The sequence below is a fragment of the Sciurus carolinensis genome, chromosome 16 (assembly GCF_902686445.1).
Source record: "Sciurus carolinensis chromosome 16, mSciCar1.2, whole genome shotgun sequence".
NCBI classification, from domain to species: Eukaryota; Metazoa; Chordata; class Mammalia; order Rodentia; family Sciuridae; genus Sciurus; species Sciurus carolinensis.
The window spans coordinates 35,366,752-35,384,726 of NC_062228.1; the positions used below are offsets into that span (position 1 = coordinate 35,366,752).

The window sequence follows — 17,975 nt, forward strand, 5'->3', positions numbered from 1 at the left end:
TGGCTCCTTAGCATCTGTAACAGTGCTTGGTCAGTATTTCTGAGTGAGTAAATGAATGAATTTGTTAATAGATTCACTGCCACAAATAATTTAAAATCTAGAAATAAATCTTTCAAAGTCTTGCAGCCACCAGGCGAGTACATGTGGGAATATGCTAATCTGGGTGTGTTTTAGAATTCTGCACACATTTGGATCAGAGCCACTACTGAAGCTGCAGTCACCCTGTGCTCCCAGCTGGTACTTGACAGAAGTGATCTGAGGAAGTGGTTGTGTAGAAAAACCAGGAGTCCTAGTTTTCACTCCCCAGAGCCATCTATATGCACTCATGGGTATTTTTACCCAGAAATGCATCCTGTAGCCAGTTCCATTATTATCTTAAATAAACAAGTAACAAGGGACATTGGTTGAAAGTCTTTATAGTCTCAAGCGGTCTGTGTACAGGCAGTATTTCAAAGTGATGCCTCTGCTTGGGAAAGAGCAGTCTGTCTTAAAAGAGAGAATGGAATCAGACCCTCCACTCACCTGCCTTCTTACCCATCTATTTAGACATTGCCTTCGGCCACATACCCAAGGAACTAAAAGGCAGTTTTCCCAGTTAGGACACTCACTGGAGCATACTTTGCTTCATCTTGATTCATTGATCTGAAAAGGAAAGTACAAAAAGATGGAACCAAATGGGGTCAAATGTGTTGACTATGTTTGATTCTCCTTAGAGCAATCTAAAATAAATAAAGGTGGGTACGGCACAGTGGCACATGCCTACAATCCCAGAGACTCTGGAGGCCAAGGCAGGAGAATCGCCAAGTGTGAAGCCAGCCTCAGCAATTAAGTGAGACTCTCAGCAGCTTAGTAAGACCCTGCCCCAAAGTAAAAAATAAAAAGGGCTGGGGATGTAGCTCAGTGGTAAAGCACCTCTGGGTTCAATCCCCAGTACCTAAATAAATAAATAAATAAATGTCAATGTTTTGCAGAAAGAAAGGGATATGATCAGGCTGAATTCTCTCTTGTGGCTCCCACCATGACTAACTGATTTCTGTTGGTTACAGAATTTCATCAGTGGTGACACAGCTGTGGAGCCAAGCCAAACAACAAAGGAACTGTTCATGGGATGTAAAATAATCATAATGGCAATAATAATTCAGCTGTCCACTTGCCACCACTCATTTTCTTTCCTGGGAATTGCAGGAAATGATACTGTAGAATGAAGCTGTGCACAGACCTCTTATTATTACCTCTGTGTGAGGACTGACACTTGGTATCATTTGGCTGTATCTGCAGGTGGAGAACCAGCCTGCTTGATGCAGGAGGAAAGCTTTCAGGGGGGGAAATCCCAGGGCTCAGTGCAGCTTGGAACCTCTAGATTCAGTCACTGCCTCCCTCTGCGGCATGACAGAGGTCCAAGGGCATTTATATAAAAAGCATTAAAATAATAGGGTGGAATGCATCAAAGTCAACCTTTTCCCCCCCAAATCTAAGAAATGTCAAAGCATTTACAAGGCCAGAGCCACTTGAAGGGCTGCCTTGTCCTTGTCCTCTTCATCAACCTTCAGCCAATATTTAAGTAAAGATCATGTACAAGGCACAAAGCTGGGTGCTAGGTACCCAGCAATAAACAAGATAGACAAGTTCCCACCTCTATCAAGCTTTCACTCTAGTGGAAGGCTATCCCTCTCCTTTGTTTTGTTTTTAAGATGGCTTTGTTGAGATATAATTCACATACTACATAATTCGCTCATTTCAAGTTCACAATCCATTGACTTTTCATATATTCATGGATTTGTTCAACTATGACCATGATCAACTTTTAGAATATTTTTGTTATCCTACAAGGTATTTATTGAGTAAGTCAGTTATTCAGTTAGAATTGTGATCATTGCTTCCATAAGGAACTTTCTCCTGGGACTCTGAGAATGATCCCCATGAAGAGACCTTTGTGCTGACAGTGGCTTCATGAGTAGGACAGAGCCAGGTACAGAGAGGAGGAGATGGAGAAAACACAGTAAGAGGCTCTCTGGTAAATCTGAGGAGCCAAGAAAAGACTTTTAAATGGTATCTTCAAACAGCTGGTTTTCTGTTGTTGTAAGTGCTAGACATAGTGATGCACACCTGTAATCCCAGCAACTGGGAAAGCTGAGGCAGGAAGATCTCAAGTTTGAGGCCAGCCCAGGCACACTTTGGTAAGATCCTGTCTTAAAATTCTTAAAAAGGGGGATGGAGTGGGGGTGTAGCTCAGTGGTAGAGTATAGGAAAAGAAAAAAAAAAAAGGAAGAAAAAGCATTTCATCTATCTGTCCATACCCCCCCTAAGAGTTAGATTTATATTTCAAAAGGCTATCTTGAGCTGATGGGTGCAGAATGGATTGGAAGAAGGCAAGGGTATGATAGGAACCCATCACAGAAGCCCAGGTAGGAAATGGTGGTGGAGTGGAAATGAGAGCAGGCAGTTGATTCAAGATGTATTAGGGACAGAATCAAAAGACCTGTGGGGGAGATGATCTCCAAATTCAACGCCTCCACAGATGGATATATGGAATGAAAACTGGGATAAAAGCAGAATTTTTAGAATTAGGGAAGAGATTATCATGAGCTCAATTTTGGACATATTGACAATGAAGTGCTATTGGCTGACCTGTCAAATAGGTAACTGAATCTGAGTCTGATGTCAGTGGTGAGATCTGGGCTGAAGAGATAAATGTAGGAATCATTGTCCTAGGCTATTGGCTACTGATGTCCTGTGAGAAGGTGAGAGCACCCAGCGGGAGACCACAGAGCAGAGAAGGGCCTCGGGCCAAGCCAAGAAGAACGCCAACATTTTGATTGTAGGATGAACGGGTAAAATAAGCTGAGAAAGAGCTGCCAGAGAGGAAGAGAGAAACCAGGAAAATGTGGTGACCTGGAAGCCAAGGGAAGATGGTGTTTTAAGGAGAGAGAAGGTATTTGCTTAAATAATGCTGAGAAATAAGAGCCTACAAGACTATCCTTTGCACTTGGTGACATGAAAACTATTAATGACCTTAGGAAGAGTCGTTTCAGTGACAGAGCAGGTGGTGGAAAAAACAGAACATGTGCAGCCAGTCTTCTGAGAAATTTGGCAGAAAATGGCAGGAGAAACGTGAGGTGGATGAAGGGTCATATGAGGTGAAGGAAGAAGGCTTATTTTAAGATGGGAGAGGAATATGCAAATTTTAATGCTGGTAGGAAGGAGCTGGTAGGAAGAGGAGAGGAGAGGAGATGATGGATGGGCAAGGCGCCTGAGAAAACGGGAGCTGGTGAGATGGCAGCCCAGCTGCAGGGGTGGCCTGGGTTGGAAGGGAAATCTGCTTCCTCCTTGTGGAGCTGGAGGTAATCTTTCACATCAGCTATAACCAGAAATGAACCCAGGCCACACTGGAAGCAGGGGACATCCTCAAAAAGCCTCATAGAGCATAGTTGCTTTTCATCACACCACTAGGCGTAGGTAGGAGATTTTCTCTTTGCTCCCCACCAGCTGCCTCTTTGTTTTTGTCTCTCATTAATCACATGTTTAGCAAACAGGAAATGAGAGGCATCCAGGAAACTCAAAGAGGGAGAATATTCTTGTACTTTCTGCCTCAGTAGTTTTCCTTGCACACTGATACCTCACTTTATACTCTGCACATCAAAATGCCCTTTCTTCATACCTCCTGATCCTCTGAGTTCATATTTTCTGTCTTTCACTGTCCCAAGATGGTAATAAATAGCCAGGACCCATAGCCAAGTCTCAGGTCAATTGAGGAACAATAAACAGCAAAATGCAGGTCAGAAGGATCATACCCTTCCAGAGAGGTGGTGCTTGGGTCACTCCAAGACATTATTTTCCCAAAGGCAATAAGATAGTTTCTGAAATGAACAGTGGTAACAGAGGGAGCAGCTGCTGCCTGGCTCCCTGTCCCTTCTGTTCTGTAGAACTCGAGAGGACTCAAGACTGAAATGCAAGGGAGGTAGCTGCCCATCACTCCCATCCCTACCCACTACTGGGCCCACTTTGTCCAACCCCAGCCACAGTTCCAATGGAACGGCTGTTAGTGCAGCTCCAGCGTGGTCAGGCAGGGTTAGGGCTGAGCAGGGCATTGTGCTGTGACTCTAGGAAGAAGAGAACTTAGGTCCCAGAGCAGAAGCTCAGGGTTGTGAGGATCAAAGGGATAATGCCTCTGAAAGGTCATTTAGTTGATCACTAACGTTATGGTAAATTATTAATTTTGGAGGGATTTGGCCAAGATTCATGTAGACCTCTTTTTTTTTCTTCACAGAGATTATTTTTATTTAAAAAATATTTTAAACCCACAAAATAGACTTTAAGGTAAATATATATATATGTAAATATGTGTATATATATATATATGTATAGCATACTTACAATAATTTCACTATCATTTCCAATATTACAAAAAGAAAGGAAAAAAATAGAAGGGAAGCAGATGATCCTATATTTAAATAAATACAAAATCTTATTAGAATAAATAAAGTCATCACAAATAAAGGGCCCGCTGGCTTGGGAGAAGAAATTTCGTTACCTGCTGTGGAGAGAAATTTGAGCACCAGAATTCTGGGGTAGTTCCAATAACCAGACTCTGGAAACTTGGGTCTAAGAAAAACTAGGAGAGGGATCTTAGGGGTCTACTATTCACAGCAAAAAAGATTCCAGGAAAATCAGGGGAGTTGGTCAGGGAGAGAGCTCACTGGTTTCCTCAAATAGGCTACATCTTTTAAGAACCTCAGAAACGCTGTCCCCCACCACCATGAACACTGAGCTTGTACACTGGTTACCTGCCCCAGGGTGGCATCAGGGGAGTGGGTTAATGCCCTGGCATCGATGGGATGGGGGAGGTGGGCCACTTGATTAAATCAGGAGTCTCCCAGATCCTCATAGCACAAGTTCTTCCCTTGAGATCCAGTCGATATGTACTAGGTAGACACTTGTCACTCAGAAGCAGAGATGCCACTGAAGATAGGAAGTCATCATGGGGCTACAGGTGGTGGGATGGCCCCAAAAAACCCAGCCTCAAAGACCAGTGAGTCAGATCCCTCAGTCTGCTGAGGCTGCTGGCATATTCAGCAGGGTCAGGTCCCAGGGGGCATGCAGAAGGACTCTGAGGCAGGTCACCCAAGGGCCCCCAGATGCTGGGAGAAGTGGCCCTTCGGTAAGAGGGGCAACAGACTGGAGTAGGGTCCTTTCAAGTCACAGGGGCTCCAGGGGCCCCAGGGGCAGCAGAGAAGACAGAAGGCAAAAATGAAAAGTCCCCAGGTGGTGCTGGGGAGCTGTAAAGAGAAGGAACATGAGAACAGGGAAGGGCCTGCCAGACCTGGTGGTGGTGGAGAGGTTTGGTGGCCTGAGGGCAAATCAGAGAAGCTGATGCTCTGGCACAGCACATAGGGCTGGCCAGGGACGACTAGGTCCTTGGCAGTGTTGTGAATGAAATGGCATTGTGCGCAGTAGGAGCAGTGGCCCTGGGGGAGAACTTGTGGTAGAATTCTATCTTGTCCTTGGGGTGGCAATTGGCTTGGCACAGCCCACCCAGGCCATGGGCAAACTGGCATTTAGTCCCATAGCAGCAGTGCCCACTCTCTGAGAAGGTCTGACACAGCTCAGTCTTGTAGGCCATGGTGATGCAGGTCACAGTAAGCAAGGTGGGCAAGGGTGACTACTCAGAGTGCAAGTGGGAAGCCAGGGGTGCAAAGCTAGGGGGTGAAGACACTCAGAAACAGCTCTGGCCCTCCACCAGGCCAGTGGAGTGGCCAGGCGGGCAGAAGGTGACCCCAGACAGGCTGGAGTCAAATGAGTTCAGGATCCAGAGTCTAGAGGACTCAGTTCCGCTATGGTCAGGTGAGAGCCAGGGCTCAGCAAAAAAAAAAAAAAATGCTCCTGTAGATGGCTGTGAGATCCATGGTGGCACAGGTGGCCATGAAGGGTGGACCAAAAGTCAGAATGCTGAAGTCAGGCTCCCACGTAGACTTCTGATGGGAGTTATAAGGTGGGCCAAGGGCTTGTGTGGTCACTCTTAATAGCATCACGGACATATTAAAGACAGGTTCCCATTTGTACAACAATAGAATGCCTGTGTATGGTCAAAACTTCACTTTGTACACTCTGTAATGGGATATCCTCCATGCAGGTCTGTCCTCTTATGCCAAGAATACTTCAATAATTACATACCATCTATTAAAGTGGTATAATAATTTTCAGTGCTCTCTCATTTATTACCCAATTTTTCTTCACAATGGCCGTCTGAGGTGTGCTGGGGTAGCTACTGGTTTTCCTCATGCATCTGATGATGAAGTGGAGCTAAGACAGACCAGGAAGGAGCATAGGTTTCCTCTAGCTCATGATAAAACAAGGTGAATGAAGGCTGAATTTTGTTGCAACTAACACTGCACACTGCTGCTCTGGGGTTCTTCTTAAAGAATCTAAGACACATTTCACTGATGTGATGTATTGTAACTAAACAGCTGCCAACAGAACTCCTGTCATATGGGGCACTGGGCCAAAAGAAGAAGGGATTCTGTAGGTATCATCCTCCACCTCCACAACAGAGAAAATTAATGGCACCATGCTTGATGCATTTGAGAGAACCACTTAACTAACCGCTGACTCTGCTAGTTCTAGTTATTTACTTCCCTGTTCAATAGAAGTTGAAAAATCGCCTGTATTATTAATTTGCGTAAAATCTTCCAGCTTCAGAATGTGACTCTAAAGCTATTTTTACAAAGTTGAAATTTTCAGCTTTTGCTTTCAAATGACTGAAGTCATTCATCAGCCGGTCTCATAAACGTCAAGTTTACAGTTTTTTTCCCTTCCATTTTCTAGATGAGATAAACGTGTACCGGCTCACTGAATTTATCCAACTGCACAGTCATATGTAAAACTACCCAAACAGCCTTTAGTCCCTTTCCTATTTTTAGATATAATTTTCAATTACATCTTCCCTTGAGCAAATCCCCATTCATTTTATTTATTGTTCACTCTCCCAACCTTTTAAAGAAATCAATCAGCAAAGCATTTGTTTAGCTTCTGCTTACATGTTCATTTGCAGTGGGTACTGCATGGAGACACCCAATGTACTTAGCTTTTATTGAGTCCTGGGCCTCAGAAGTCTTATACTTCATCTAAAGAAAAATTTGACCTTATGAAATATTGAAAGCACTAGTAGGTCACCTGAAGTCTATGATTACATAGGATAACCATGCCACTCTTGGGCATATCAAGATAGAGACCAAGAGAACTTCAAGAGTCCTGGAGGATGAGAGGACAGAGGATTGAAGAACTGAACAAGAGGCAAGAACAGAAAGTGCATTTCAGACATGGGGACCACATCTGTGTCTTTGTTTTGAAGATCATGAATAGCCTGGGCTGACTCACAGAGGCAGACAATAGGGAACCATTGAAGGTTTATTTACAAAATGAACAGTGTTTACAGACATTCAGTTTTGCTGTGGTGGGCATAGGGGCACAGATAGCAAGACTTGAGTCCTAAAAATGGATAGGCAGAGGGTATAGCATCTAGTAGTGGAATATATTCCCTTAGCCACAGAAAGTGACCTTCTCATCCTTTGCCAGTGGAGAAGCCTAGGAGAAACAGAGAAACCCCAAAACTACTTGTGGTATGAGAGAGAATGGGGAAATCATATGATTTTCTAGCAGCCTCAATATGGAAGCAGTTCTGCAGTTTAATTACGATTTCTTTTAAGGATTCTAGACTCACTAGGATGGTGCTGTTTCTCTCCTAAGGCAAAGAAAATATCTTTACAAACCAGTCTAGGTCACTCTTCTCTTCAATTGGGTCTGGAGAGGGGAGGGCAGAGAGGTGGTACAGTGTATCTTGGACTGTAATGTGAAAAGGTGCCCTCCCATGGAAGATGTGCATTTGGGCACTAGATCCCCAGCTTCAGAACCATTTCACATGAATATGACCCTCTGCCCTTCCAGGACCTGGCTATAATCCCTGCTGCCACCTCCCTTGACTCAGGGATTTTGGCTCCCTGTGGATCCTCTCTGGGATCAGAGAAGGGGCACAACCTGGAAAGTCCATGTCTCATCCTGGTTATGGCACACAAACAGCATGGTGTAAAGCAAATCCAGGTTTTGTTTTGAAACTGTGGCTCTTCCTGGGTAGGAAAAAATGGTTACAAACCTTATTGTTCCTGTCAATCAAATGTCCCAAGCTCAGGGGAATCATGGCCCTGGAAAGAACTTACCCAAGAGGCAACATCTCAAGAGAAAACCAAACCTCCTGTGTTTTATGGAAAGATATCCTTAATTGAGCTGGGGGAACTCCACTAAGAAGGAGGATGCAGTGGAGCAGAAGCTGAGCAGCGGGAATAGAAGACAGCTTCCATTCTTCCATGTTTACAACGAAGAGGATTCTCCCTCCACTGAGCACACTACCTCAGAATTGCTTTTTGCTGGTGATTAAAAAAAAAAAAAAAGGAATATAGATGGTTTAGAATAACTATTGGTTTAAAACCATTATTTTTTACCATTATTAGATGGTTAAAGAGGTGAGGCAAGTTAGTGTGGTGAGCTCAGAATCCACATCTGGAATCTTGCAGAACTTGGTTTTAAGCACTGGCCACAGGCAAACTGTTTAATTTCTCAGCTACTCGGTTTCCTCTTTTTAAAATGGGAATAATAGTGCTTTCCTTACCAAACTGGTGTTAGGTCTAAATGAGATAAATCATGCAAAGAGCCTAGTGGTGGGGGAGCCCAAACTCCTGATGGATAGTGCTGTGGACTTCCAGGCAAGTCCCTAGGCAGACTCTGGCAGGGACCCTGGGAAGACCCTCTGGCTCCATGGTTCTGTGGGTTTTCAGTCTCCTCCGGGAGCAGCAGACATCCCTTCTCCAGGGCTGAGAGTTGAGTCTCACACCACATTCTCTTTGTCCCATTTGGGATTTTGTGATTACAGGTAGACAGTCAGGTAAGCAAATCCCACTCCCTGTATGGGGAACTTTCTCCTGGTTTAAGCCATTTACAAATGAGCAGATACAGAGAAATAAGGCAGAAATAAGGTCCTGACAGGAAGAATAGAAAGGAGACAGTAGATCCCAAAGACAAAAGTAATATAACAATGGGACTTGACAATTGACAAAGAGGGTTATTAAATGTGACTGTAGGTTTGGGAATAAGGATGCCACAGAGAAGAGACCTTGTAGTCAGAGTGTAGAACTGTCTATACTATACTGGGTGGAAAAAAAAAAAAACATGTTCTACATAATTTGCACAAGAAAGATGCTTGATAGAAGATAGTGGGACAGATAAGCAAACAGATAAAGGATAAGGGATATATGTACGTGCATATACGTGTGTGTGTGTGTGTGTGTGTGTGTGTGTGTGCATTTAGGAGTTATCAGAATAGAAGTGGAAGTTAAGACAAGAGAATGGAGGAACTCTTTGAGTGACAGACACACAGGAGTGGAATGTTTAAAGGAAAGGGAAGGCCCACAGTTAACATAAGTGGAAGATAGATTGATAAAATGGTAGAGTTGGAAGGTACCTTGGCAAAAATCTAACCAACTTGAAAGATAAAGAAACAGAGGTTCAGAGAGCATCAGTGATTTTTTGAGTAGCCCACAACATTCAGAAAATTGGAGGTCTGGGGTCTGAACTCAAGGTCTCAGACTCTCAGTTTTGCTCTTTCCCACTGCTCTAAGCTGGAGACCAGGAAATGCCTATGTGTAAGGTGAATGTTAATTAACATTGACCAACAGGATAAAACTGGCAATTGTGAACCTCTAAATTGGGATAAAATAAACCTATAAATCAAGGAATCATGAATTACTTAAAGAATGCATAGGTTTTATCCTTTAACATAGGTCAATAAACACACAAAAAAAGCAAAACCAGAAAAATATCAAATTATACAGAATCTCTTTAGTTGAGGGTAGATTAATGATTTCAAAGACTGGACAATCACTCCTATTTTTTTTTCCTTTTTTCTTTTTTTTCAGAATAAGGAAGTGGCAGAACAATATCAGATTCAAAACATTTTATTTCTGCTTGGGTTCATCTTGCTTTCTTTTCAACCTAGAATCTTGTGTGAAGTTGACCAGAAGAAAACCGATTTGTGCTGCCAAATTTCTGGGCCATGTGCTCTGCTTTCATAATTTGTGATGTCTCCATCAAAAAACAATTGATTCTGAAGAGTCAGAAACGTGTGTTGCATGAAAGATTTGTGATTATAGCACCCACTCTCAGGCTCAGAAAAACAAACACTTCTCTAAATGATCCAAACCCCTTCTGAACCCATCGTCTTTACTGGTGGCTCAGTTGGTATTTGTGCCACAATTGCCACTTAAACTTGCCCCTTTGGTTCACTGTACTGATTGCACAAGATGGGAGTTAATTATCCACCTCACATTGTATTTCCCTACCAAATACTGGAACATGGTAGGGTGGGCACTTGATGGAGAGTGACTGATGTTGTGAGTTTCTTCATTCTCATTTTATTGTAGGCTCAAAAAGAGGGTAAAATACACTCATGCTGTGAACTTTTGTGCTTATTTGGTATCCTTCAGTGCTTTCAGCAAGATGGAACTGGGACCTGTCTTTTCTGTCAGCTATATTTCAGGTAATCTTTTGGAGAGGAAAGAGGAGGATTAAGCCTGGTTTTAGAACAAATGTGCTTCTCTCAAAACTTCAAGTTTCCCAATTCCCTCATTTAGAGAAACTGCTCCCCCTGTCCCCATTCTGCTGTCTACAAGTACCTTACACATCACAGAGGGATGGATGGTGTTGTAATATAGCCAAGGGCTAGCTGTCAATAGGGAATTTCCCCACACTACGCCGGCTTTTCCTGTCTGGAAAAAGAGATGTGTTTATTTCATGACACAAGTTTGAGAATTTTCTAATATTTATATATGTATCATTCACATTTAAAGTTTGCTCTGCAGCTGTGGTGACTTTCTGAATTCTAATTTTGTGATCTGGAATCTGACTGTTCAGGCATGTACTATTTGGGGGACCTTAGAAAAGATGTTTAAACTGGGTTTCAGTTTCCTCACATGTGAGATAATAGTTCCTACCTCATAAAGTAGAGCTAATATACATAAAGCATTAAGTGCTCAATAAATGTAAGCTGTTATTAGCCTCCATTCTTATTCAATTAAAATTCTAACTGGTTGCATAGCTATTTTTTTTTTTTCAAAAAGCCAGTTCTTGGTGACTATAGTTAAAAATAATGTACTGTATATGTACTTGAAAATTGCCCAGGGAATAGATCTTATATGTTTTCACCAGACAAAAAATGAGGTGATGGATATGTTAGTTGGTTTGATTTAATCATTTAATGATGCAGACACATATCAAAACATTACATTTTATACCATAAACATATAATTTTTATTTGTCAGTTATATCTTAATAAAACTAGGGATGTCTCATCTTGGATTTATTCTGTTTTTCTGTTATTAAATTCATTAATTTGTTTCACTTTATCGCTTTCATTCTTTTTTGTGTGTGTGTTTGTTTTTATTTTGGGTTTTGGGAATTAAACCCAGGGGTACTTAACCACTGAGCTACACCCTCAGCCTGTTTTATTTTTTTTATTTTGAGACAGGGTCTCACTAAGTTGTTGAGGCTGACTTTGAACTTGTGATCCTCCTGCCTCATCCTCCTGAGCCACTGGAATTACAGGTGTGCACCACCTCGCCTGGCTCACTTTCATTCTTATACTTTTCTTGTTTATTTTGTTGTAATTTTAAAATTTTTCCAATTAGTATTTAATTCATTTGTTTCCATTGATTTTTTTTTTCGTATTGTGGTTAAAGCTATGAAGTTTTTCTCTGAATATGATTTTACCCATCTTATAAGTAGTAATTTGATGGTATCATAGATATTCTGATATTTTAGTTTTGGTTTCAATTTGGAAAGGAATTTCAAAATTTCCAAAAGGTTGAATTCTTTTTTTAAATTTTCTACTTTGGTTATTAAATGGTAGGCTTTTAATTTTGTTTGACATAAGAGAATGCAATATGCACTTCCTTATTTTGAAGTGCATGGGAGATTTTTTTGGCACCCAAAATATGTTTGGTTTGAAGAAATGTTTTAGAGGAAACAGAAGATGCAATCTGTTTGGATAGGCAATTAAATATTTATGTTAGTGATACTTTTCCCATTTTCTGTGCCATTACTTATGCTTGTAGATACCATTTGTCTTAGGTAAATTAGATGAAGTCCCTGATTATATTTTTGTTTCTCTTCCCCTTTTCAGTTACTTGCTATACATATTCCCCTTGCCATATTCTGGTAATTTAAAATTACTTTTGTATTTTACATAGTAAACTTTAAAAGCTTTTTCATTTACTTGCCTTAAAAAAATGAAGTGTATATTGACTTCTTGCTGTGAAAGGCAAGGAAATTATCTCACTTTCACTTCTTTCTCAGTCCCTACTGAGCTTTCAACAAGCTGTAGGGTTTTCTCCCAGTTCATTATTTAAAATTTTGAAGTTTGTCTTTCAAATCATTTTATATTATTTTATCTAATTAAATATCATTTTATATTTCAATGTGTTCATGATTCATAAACAGTTCTTACATATTATATGGTCTCCATTACCACTCTCTTCACAATGGTTCTCTTGGTTGATTGGATTTAGTAGAATATTTTCAAGAAAGATTCACAGTAGTTATAATGTCTGAGTTCTCTCATATTTAAGAATTGTTCATTGGCCTTCAGAAAGGTTGGAGTAAAAAAATAATCCTAGGTCACAGGTATTGTGTAACATTGAATTGATGTGGAGAATTTGCACACTAGAAGATGACTCTTTTTTTTGGTGTGTTTTTTGGCTTGAACTTCTCCAAGGTATGTTCCAGTGTTCTTCTCATCAATTCTTTTTTGGGGACACAATGTATTCTCTTTACAAGTAGATTTAGTTTGTTATTCAGTGAAAATTTTTATCTTTGAATTTTTTTCTGTGCTAATTGCAGCCTTCTATACCTACCAGTTTTATGTTGGTTCAACCTTTGTCTACCCTCCATCTCTTCTTTTCCATGTGCATTCACTGTGATTATCTTACTGATAAAATATCAGAGGCTTATCAGAGGCTCCCCACAACCATAGAAAACCTAATAACCTGTGCATGGGAGTCACAAAGCAAGAAACTCAAAGTAGGACCTGTGTTTGGAGATTAAATAATCTCTGCAAGGCAGAGGAATGTGGGGGTTGTAGATAATTTTTGAGGAAGAATCAGTGATTTTTAGGGGAGATGAATAGCATGAAGCATAGACAGCAATCTGCTGCATCTGGGCTCTCCGGGTGTGATGTCAACGCTCCTCTTTCTTCCTGTGGGTCTTCCAGAGGATCTGACCATTACGGAAATTCCAGAGAAAACCTCTTCCTGTGCTTCAGGAGGAATATAAGGGTGAGACTTGGGTGGGGGAGGTCAAAGAGACCTAGGTGTTCAGGTCAAAGCATTTAGCATGCCAAAGTATTATCCTTCATTATTTTTATCATAGCACTTATTGCTACTGGCTATCCCATGTCCCCAAACCGACTAGAAGTGAAGTTCCACCGAGGAGAGGAAATCTTTTTTTCCTACCACTGTGCCAACCCAGTGTTTGGCATATATAGTCGATGTCAATAAGTACTTGATTGAACTCTCCCTGTGTGTCAGAAATTCAGTTTTAGCTGTATATATATATATTGCTTTTTGCCGTTTCTAATTTATGAAGCTTGTTTCCTATCTATTATTGTGCTGCCTTAGTTCTCTTTTTTCATCGATTCCTTCTCTTTCATTTCTTTTAGGGGACAGGTTATAGGTTGTGGAGGATAGTCCACTTCCTCAAGTTTCTCTCAGAATGGGTTCTATGTTTTTTTTTTTTTTTTTATTTTCTGTATTCTTTTACATAGTTTACAGGCAGTTTCTTTCTATCTTTCTCATGATTGGCACAGTAACTTTGTGTGTGCCAGTCAGTGTGGGTGATCTTCTGAACCTCGTCCCACCCAGTCTGAACTCCTTTGTCCTCTCCTAGCTGCTTCTAGCTAAGTCCCTCTCTCTAGCAGTAAGACACAAGTGAGGAGTAAGCAGGCCCCAGAAAGATGGACAAGATCAAAAGTACTAGTACAAGAACCAGGCTGGGGATACAGCTCAGTGGCAGAGTGCTCTGAAGCCCTGGGTTTCACTACCAGCACTGCAAAATAACAAAACAAAACAAAAAATCCAACAGAGCAGAGGGGAAATGGGCTGATGGAAAGTCCTACATTTCCTTGCCCACTCCCTCTGAGGAGTAAAGGCCAAAAGCCCTTCGTTTCACATTTCCCTGTCTAGCCAGGAGAAGAGCAGGGGCAACTTCTGGGAAGATGAGAGTGAAAAGCAGCAGGGGTGGTGGGTAGGATTTACCCCTAAGGCTGACCATTTCTGTTACAAGTGAAAAACCAAAGTTTAGGTGGAACAACCCATACTGTAAGGCACTGTCCTTGGAAATAGGATATATGCCCTAGACTAGCCAGAGTGAATTCAGGTCTAGTAGTTTCAAACACATTACAGAAAAATAAAAAAGGGGAAGGGTAGTCATCAAATTTAGGCTCACCCTTGCATGTAACAAGTCACAGGTCTCCAGACCTGTGAGAACAAGCTCTGAGATCATCTACTGTTGGGCATAACTAGTTCTGGGGGATCCTGGTCACCCTTGCCCCTCATTTGCCTCCCTTCCAGCTGAAAAGTCAAAATGCCCACTCTCGAAAGCATTTCCCCTTCTCAGGGAGCAAGACTATGGCAGTCGTGGTTTGTACGCTGCACAGGGTGCCCAGCGAGAGGGCAGCTGAGGGCTGGCACCCAGCTTACTTCTAGTCACGTGTCCTGGTATAAGGTTCCACCTGCTCAAAGAGGACCCTTTCCTTCGTGCTCACTAAGCCTGTGTCTACAGGGCTGAGGTGCCCAGAGAGGGTATCTTTTCTCTCTGTGGGTTGGCAGTAGTAGCCCTGCGAGAATAAAGCGGGATGGTGGTAAGTGATGGGGAAGAGCTTCCAGTCTGGAGGAGGTTCCCACCTCCCCTCCCTGGATGCTGACTCCACACTCATCTGAGTCTCTCCAGATGCATAGGTGTTTCAGACTTGGCTAACTAACCCTGCTCTCACCCCTGTACAGCTCCTGGGAGAACAGAGTACAGGAGTCACATGCTAATTCCAGGGGATCTTTTGTTTTCTTGCTGCTTTTCAGAGTTTATAGTATAAAGCTGTGCACTGCCTGTGTTTTAATGCTGCTGGTGTTTTTGCTGATCCTTTCTCCCCCATTTTTCATTTGTGTTTTTACTTTGAGGTAGAGCGTTTTTATGATCTGCTGTATGCTCCTACACTACTTCCAACCTCTTCTTGATTTAAGTGGGGTTTCTCTGTGCTGCTATAATTGTTTTCAAATTGTGTTGACTCCTATACTTTCATATACTATCTATTTAATATCCATGCTCACAGAGGGCTAACAGCATGTGTGAATCTACTCTTTAGGAGTTCTGGTGAAAGTTAAATGTATTCAGGTGCTCAACAAATGTATATTAGTGTCCATGAGGCACTACAAGTTTATCATACCAAAGATGACAGCAAGATGATCCCACATTCTGGTTTTTAAAAATTGAAATATGACTTTTAAGACTTAAATAAAATGGCAGGAAATCTGGAAAACATGTTTCTTAAAATGATGCTCTGGAAATACACTTGAATTTGTTATTCAGTCAGGAGTTTCCAACAGACGTTGCTTGTACAATAAACTTACACAGTGAATCTGCCATTGCGATAGAGGAAGCTTTAAATCAGATTTAAATCTTGTCATGCCTGGATAAATGTGCTAATATTTTCAGTCAGTCTCTAGTGCAGCTGTTAAAACATTTGGGCTCTGCAGACCAAATGGGACTTCTAAATTTCATATGAGTTCTGTGTTCTAATTCTTATTATTTTTTGTTCTTCTAATTAGAAAACAGATATTGGCTTCTGATTAGATGAACATCAAGATTTACTGATCCTGACATATCTTTCCGAACAATAAAATTTGAATTTCATGAAAGCACGAAGTCGATACATATGTTACAGATTCTGTATGCTTTCAGTAGCAGAGGAATATGTCAGAATTTTGCATATCTAACAGTTAAACAGGAAGCAAACGTTTGTTCAGGGAACATACATTTTCGAATGATGTTTGATTTTAATGAAGACAGCAGTCTTCTGGCAACTTTGCTTAGCTAATCAAAAAAAATTTAAATCTTAAAATATAAGAGTTTATTTTCTTTCAAATGTCAACAAATATTAAACAATTCAACAGTTTCCCCCCCTCTCCTTTCTTTTATTTTCAGTTTCTCCAGTTATGAAGTGTCAGACCTCAATTCTCTCTCCATGGGCTTCATGCTTATGTGTGTATGTGTGTTTACGCCTAAATTTTGTGAACTAGCTTTATCATCCCAGACCATCTTTTCATAAATTCTCTTAACATATTGAGTCAATGATTTAATTCTCTTTGGTAAAGACAACAAAGACATCATCTCCTTAAGAGGTTCTACAGGTCAGATTTTACATCATTCTTTTCCATTTTGCCAACTAATGCACATGCAATTTCTTATGGAAGACCTAAGCACTGCCTTAGGTACTGTACCTCAAAGTTATGAGAAATGTGAACATCTCTTCAGATTTTCTCGTGTGCTCACATACCTGCTTATTTGATATCTATTGACTTGTTACAGAAACCACCTGTCCTTTGTTAATCCTTTTAAGACTCTACAAATGGGTTGTATATTCGATGTGACAAATCTGATTTCCCAGGTGAAAACCCCTAAGACAAATCAGAAAAATCTCTTTGGCACCAGGGCTCAAATTGGCTGCTGTGTAACATTATGGAAGAAAATCATAAAATTTCAACATTTAATCTACTTTCTATTTTATTAATGTTTGCCTAAGTAAATTTGGTAGCAAAATATATGTAATGGATACCAAAGATTCTCTTCCATTTCATGTCAAAAGCATTTAAATGAAAATATTCAGTAGTATTAAACTCAATATTGTGAACTTGAACAAAGAATGTGTCCAGATACATTCATTAATTCAGAAATAAAATTTAATGACTTTTGCTTTTACAAGGCTGACAGTCCTAAATTTAACACACTTTTGAACAATCCTACACATGTTATATTTTTAACAGGAGCTCAAAGAAAATATTTGATAAGGTATAGATCTATTACATGAAGTTTTAGCTAAAATATATTTGTATTTTAGCACAAACATAAAACCAGTCATGTTTACAGAGTAAAAATTATACAATAGCTCTGTATACTGAAATATTAATATGCAGTTGCTGAAAATCAAGTATCAGCTAGCTATTTTTGCTTTACTGATGCATATTAACATCTTTTTCTAACATGACAATGCCATGTAGGAAATGCTCACCATTCTTCCAGTACATTCTGTTTTCTAGTAAGCAGTACTAGTTGGCACATTCATTTTAATGGCAAGAAGGTGAAAATTCAGTTGAAAGAGCAAAGATTGATTTTGATGAGCTATTTGATCATAAAACGTGCAGTGTTTCAATTCATAAACCATTTCCATCATCTAGTGAAGACTCTTATTATAGTTGGCATCATCATGAAAACTTCTTTCACTTGGTTAAAAGCGTTTTGTACCATTTGATTGGCAATGGCATGCAAAGGTCAAGGGTGTGGCAATCACCTCATCAGCACCATCAGGTCAGCTGTTAACCACTACCTTGATTGAGCTGCAACACAAAGCTTAACACACTTCTAGGAAAAGTGTCTCAAGAGAGCCTCTTACATCTTCTTCACTAGCTAACCAGACACGAGTCATCATTGCTTGGCTTGACTTCTCCTTCCAGCAGCAAATTCATTACAACCTTTGTCAAATAGCTGCATGTTCCTCTTTTTCCCAGGGGGGGAGTGTTGTAAAAGGAAGTCATGTCATCCTACAAAGGAAAACGGTAAGCAAGTAGTTTGATTTTTTTTTTTTTTTTTTTTTTTTTATGTGTAAAGAG

General features: G+C 40.7%; 1 protein-coding gene and 1 pseudogene across 2 annotated transcripts in view; both read right to left on the reverse strand.

The window, feature by feature from the left end:
• Positions 1-4,937: 4,937 nt before the first annotated feature.
• LOC124966061 (mRNA decay activator protein ZFP36-like) lies at positions 4,938-6,279 on the reverse strand (annotated as a pseudogene).
• A 10,751-nt stretch (positions 6,280-17,030) lies between these two features.
• The window catches only part of Phkb (phosphorylase kinase regulatory subunit beta), a 200,897-nt gene continuing 199,952 nt past the window's right edge, over positions 17,031-17,975 (reverse strand). For both annotated transcript variants that reach the window (XM_047528277.1, XM_047528279.1), the window contains exon 31: positions 17,031-17,906. In XM_047528277.1, the coding sequence (XP_047384233.1) occupies positions 17,769-17,906 (138 nt within the window). In that variant the 3' untranslated portion in view covers positions 17,031-17,768. The remainder of the gene's footprint in view (positions 17,907-17,975) is intronic.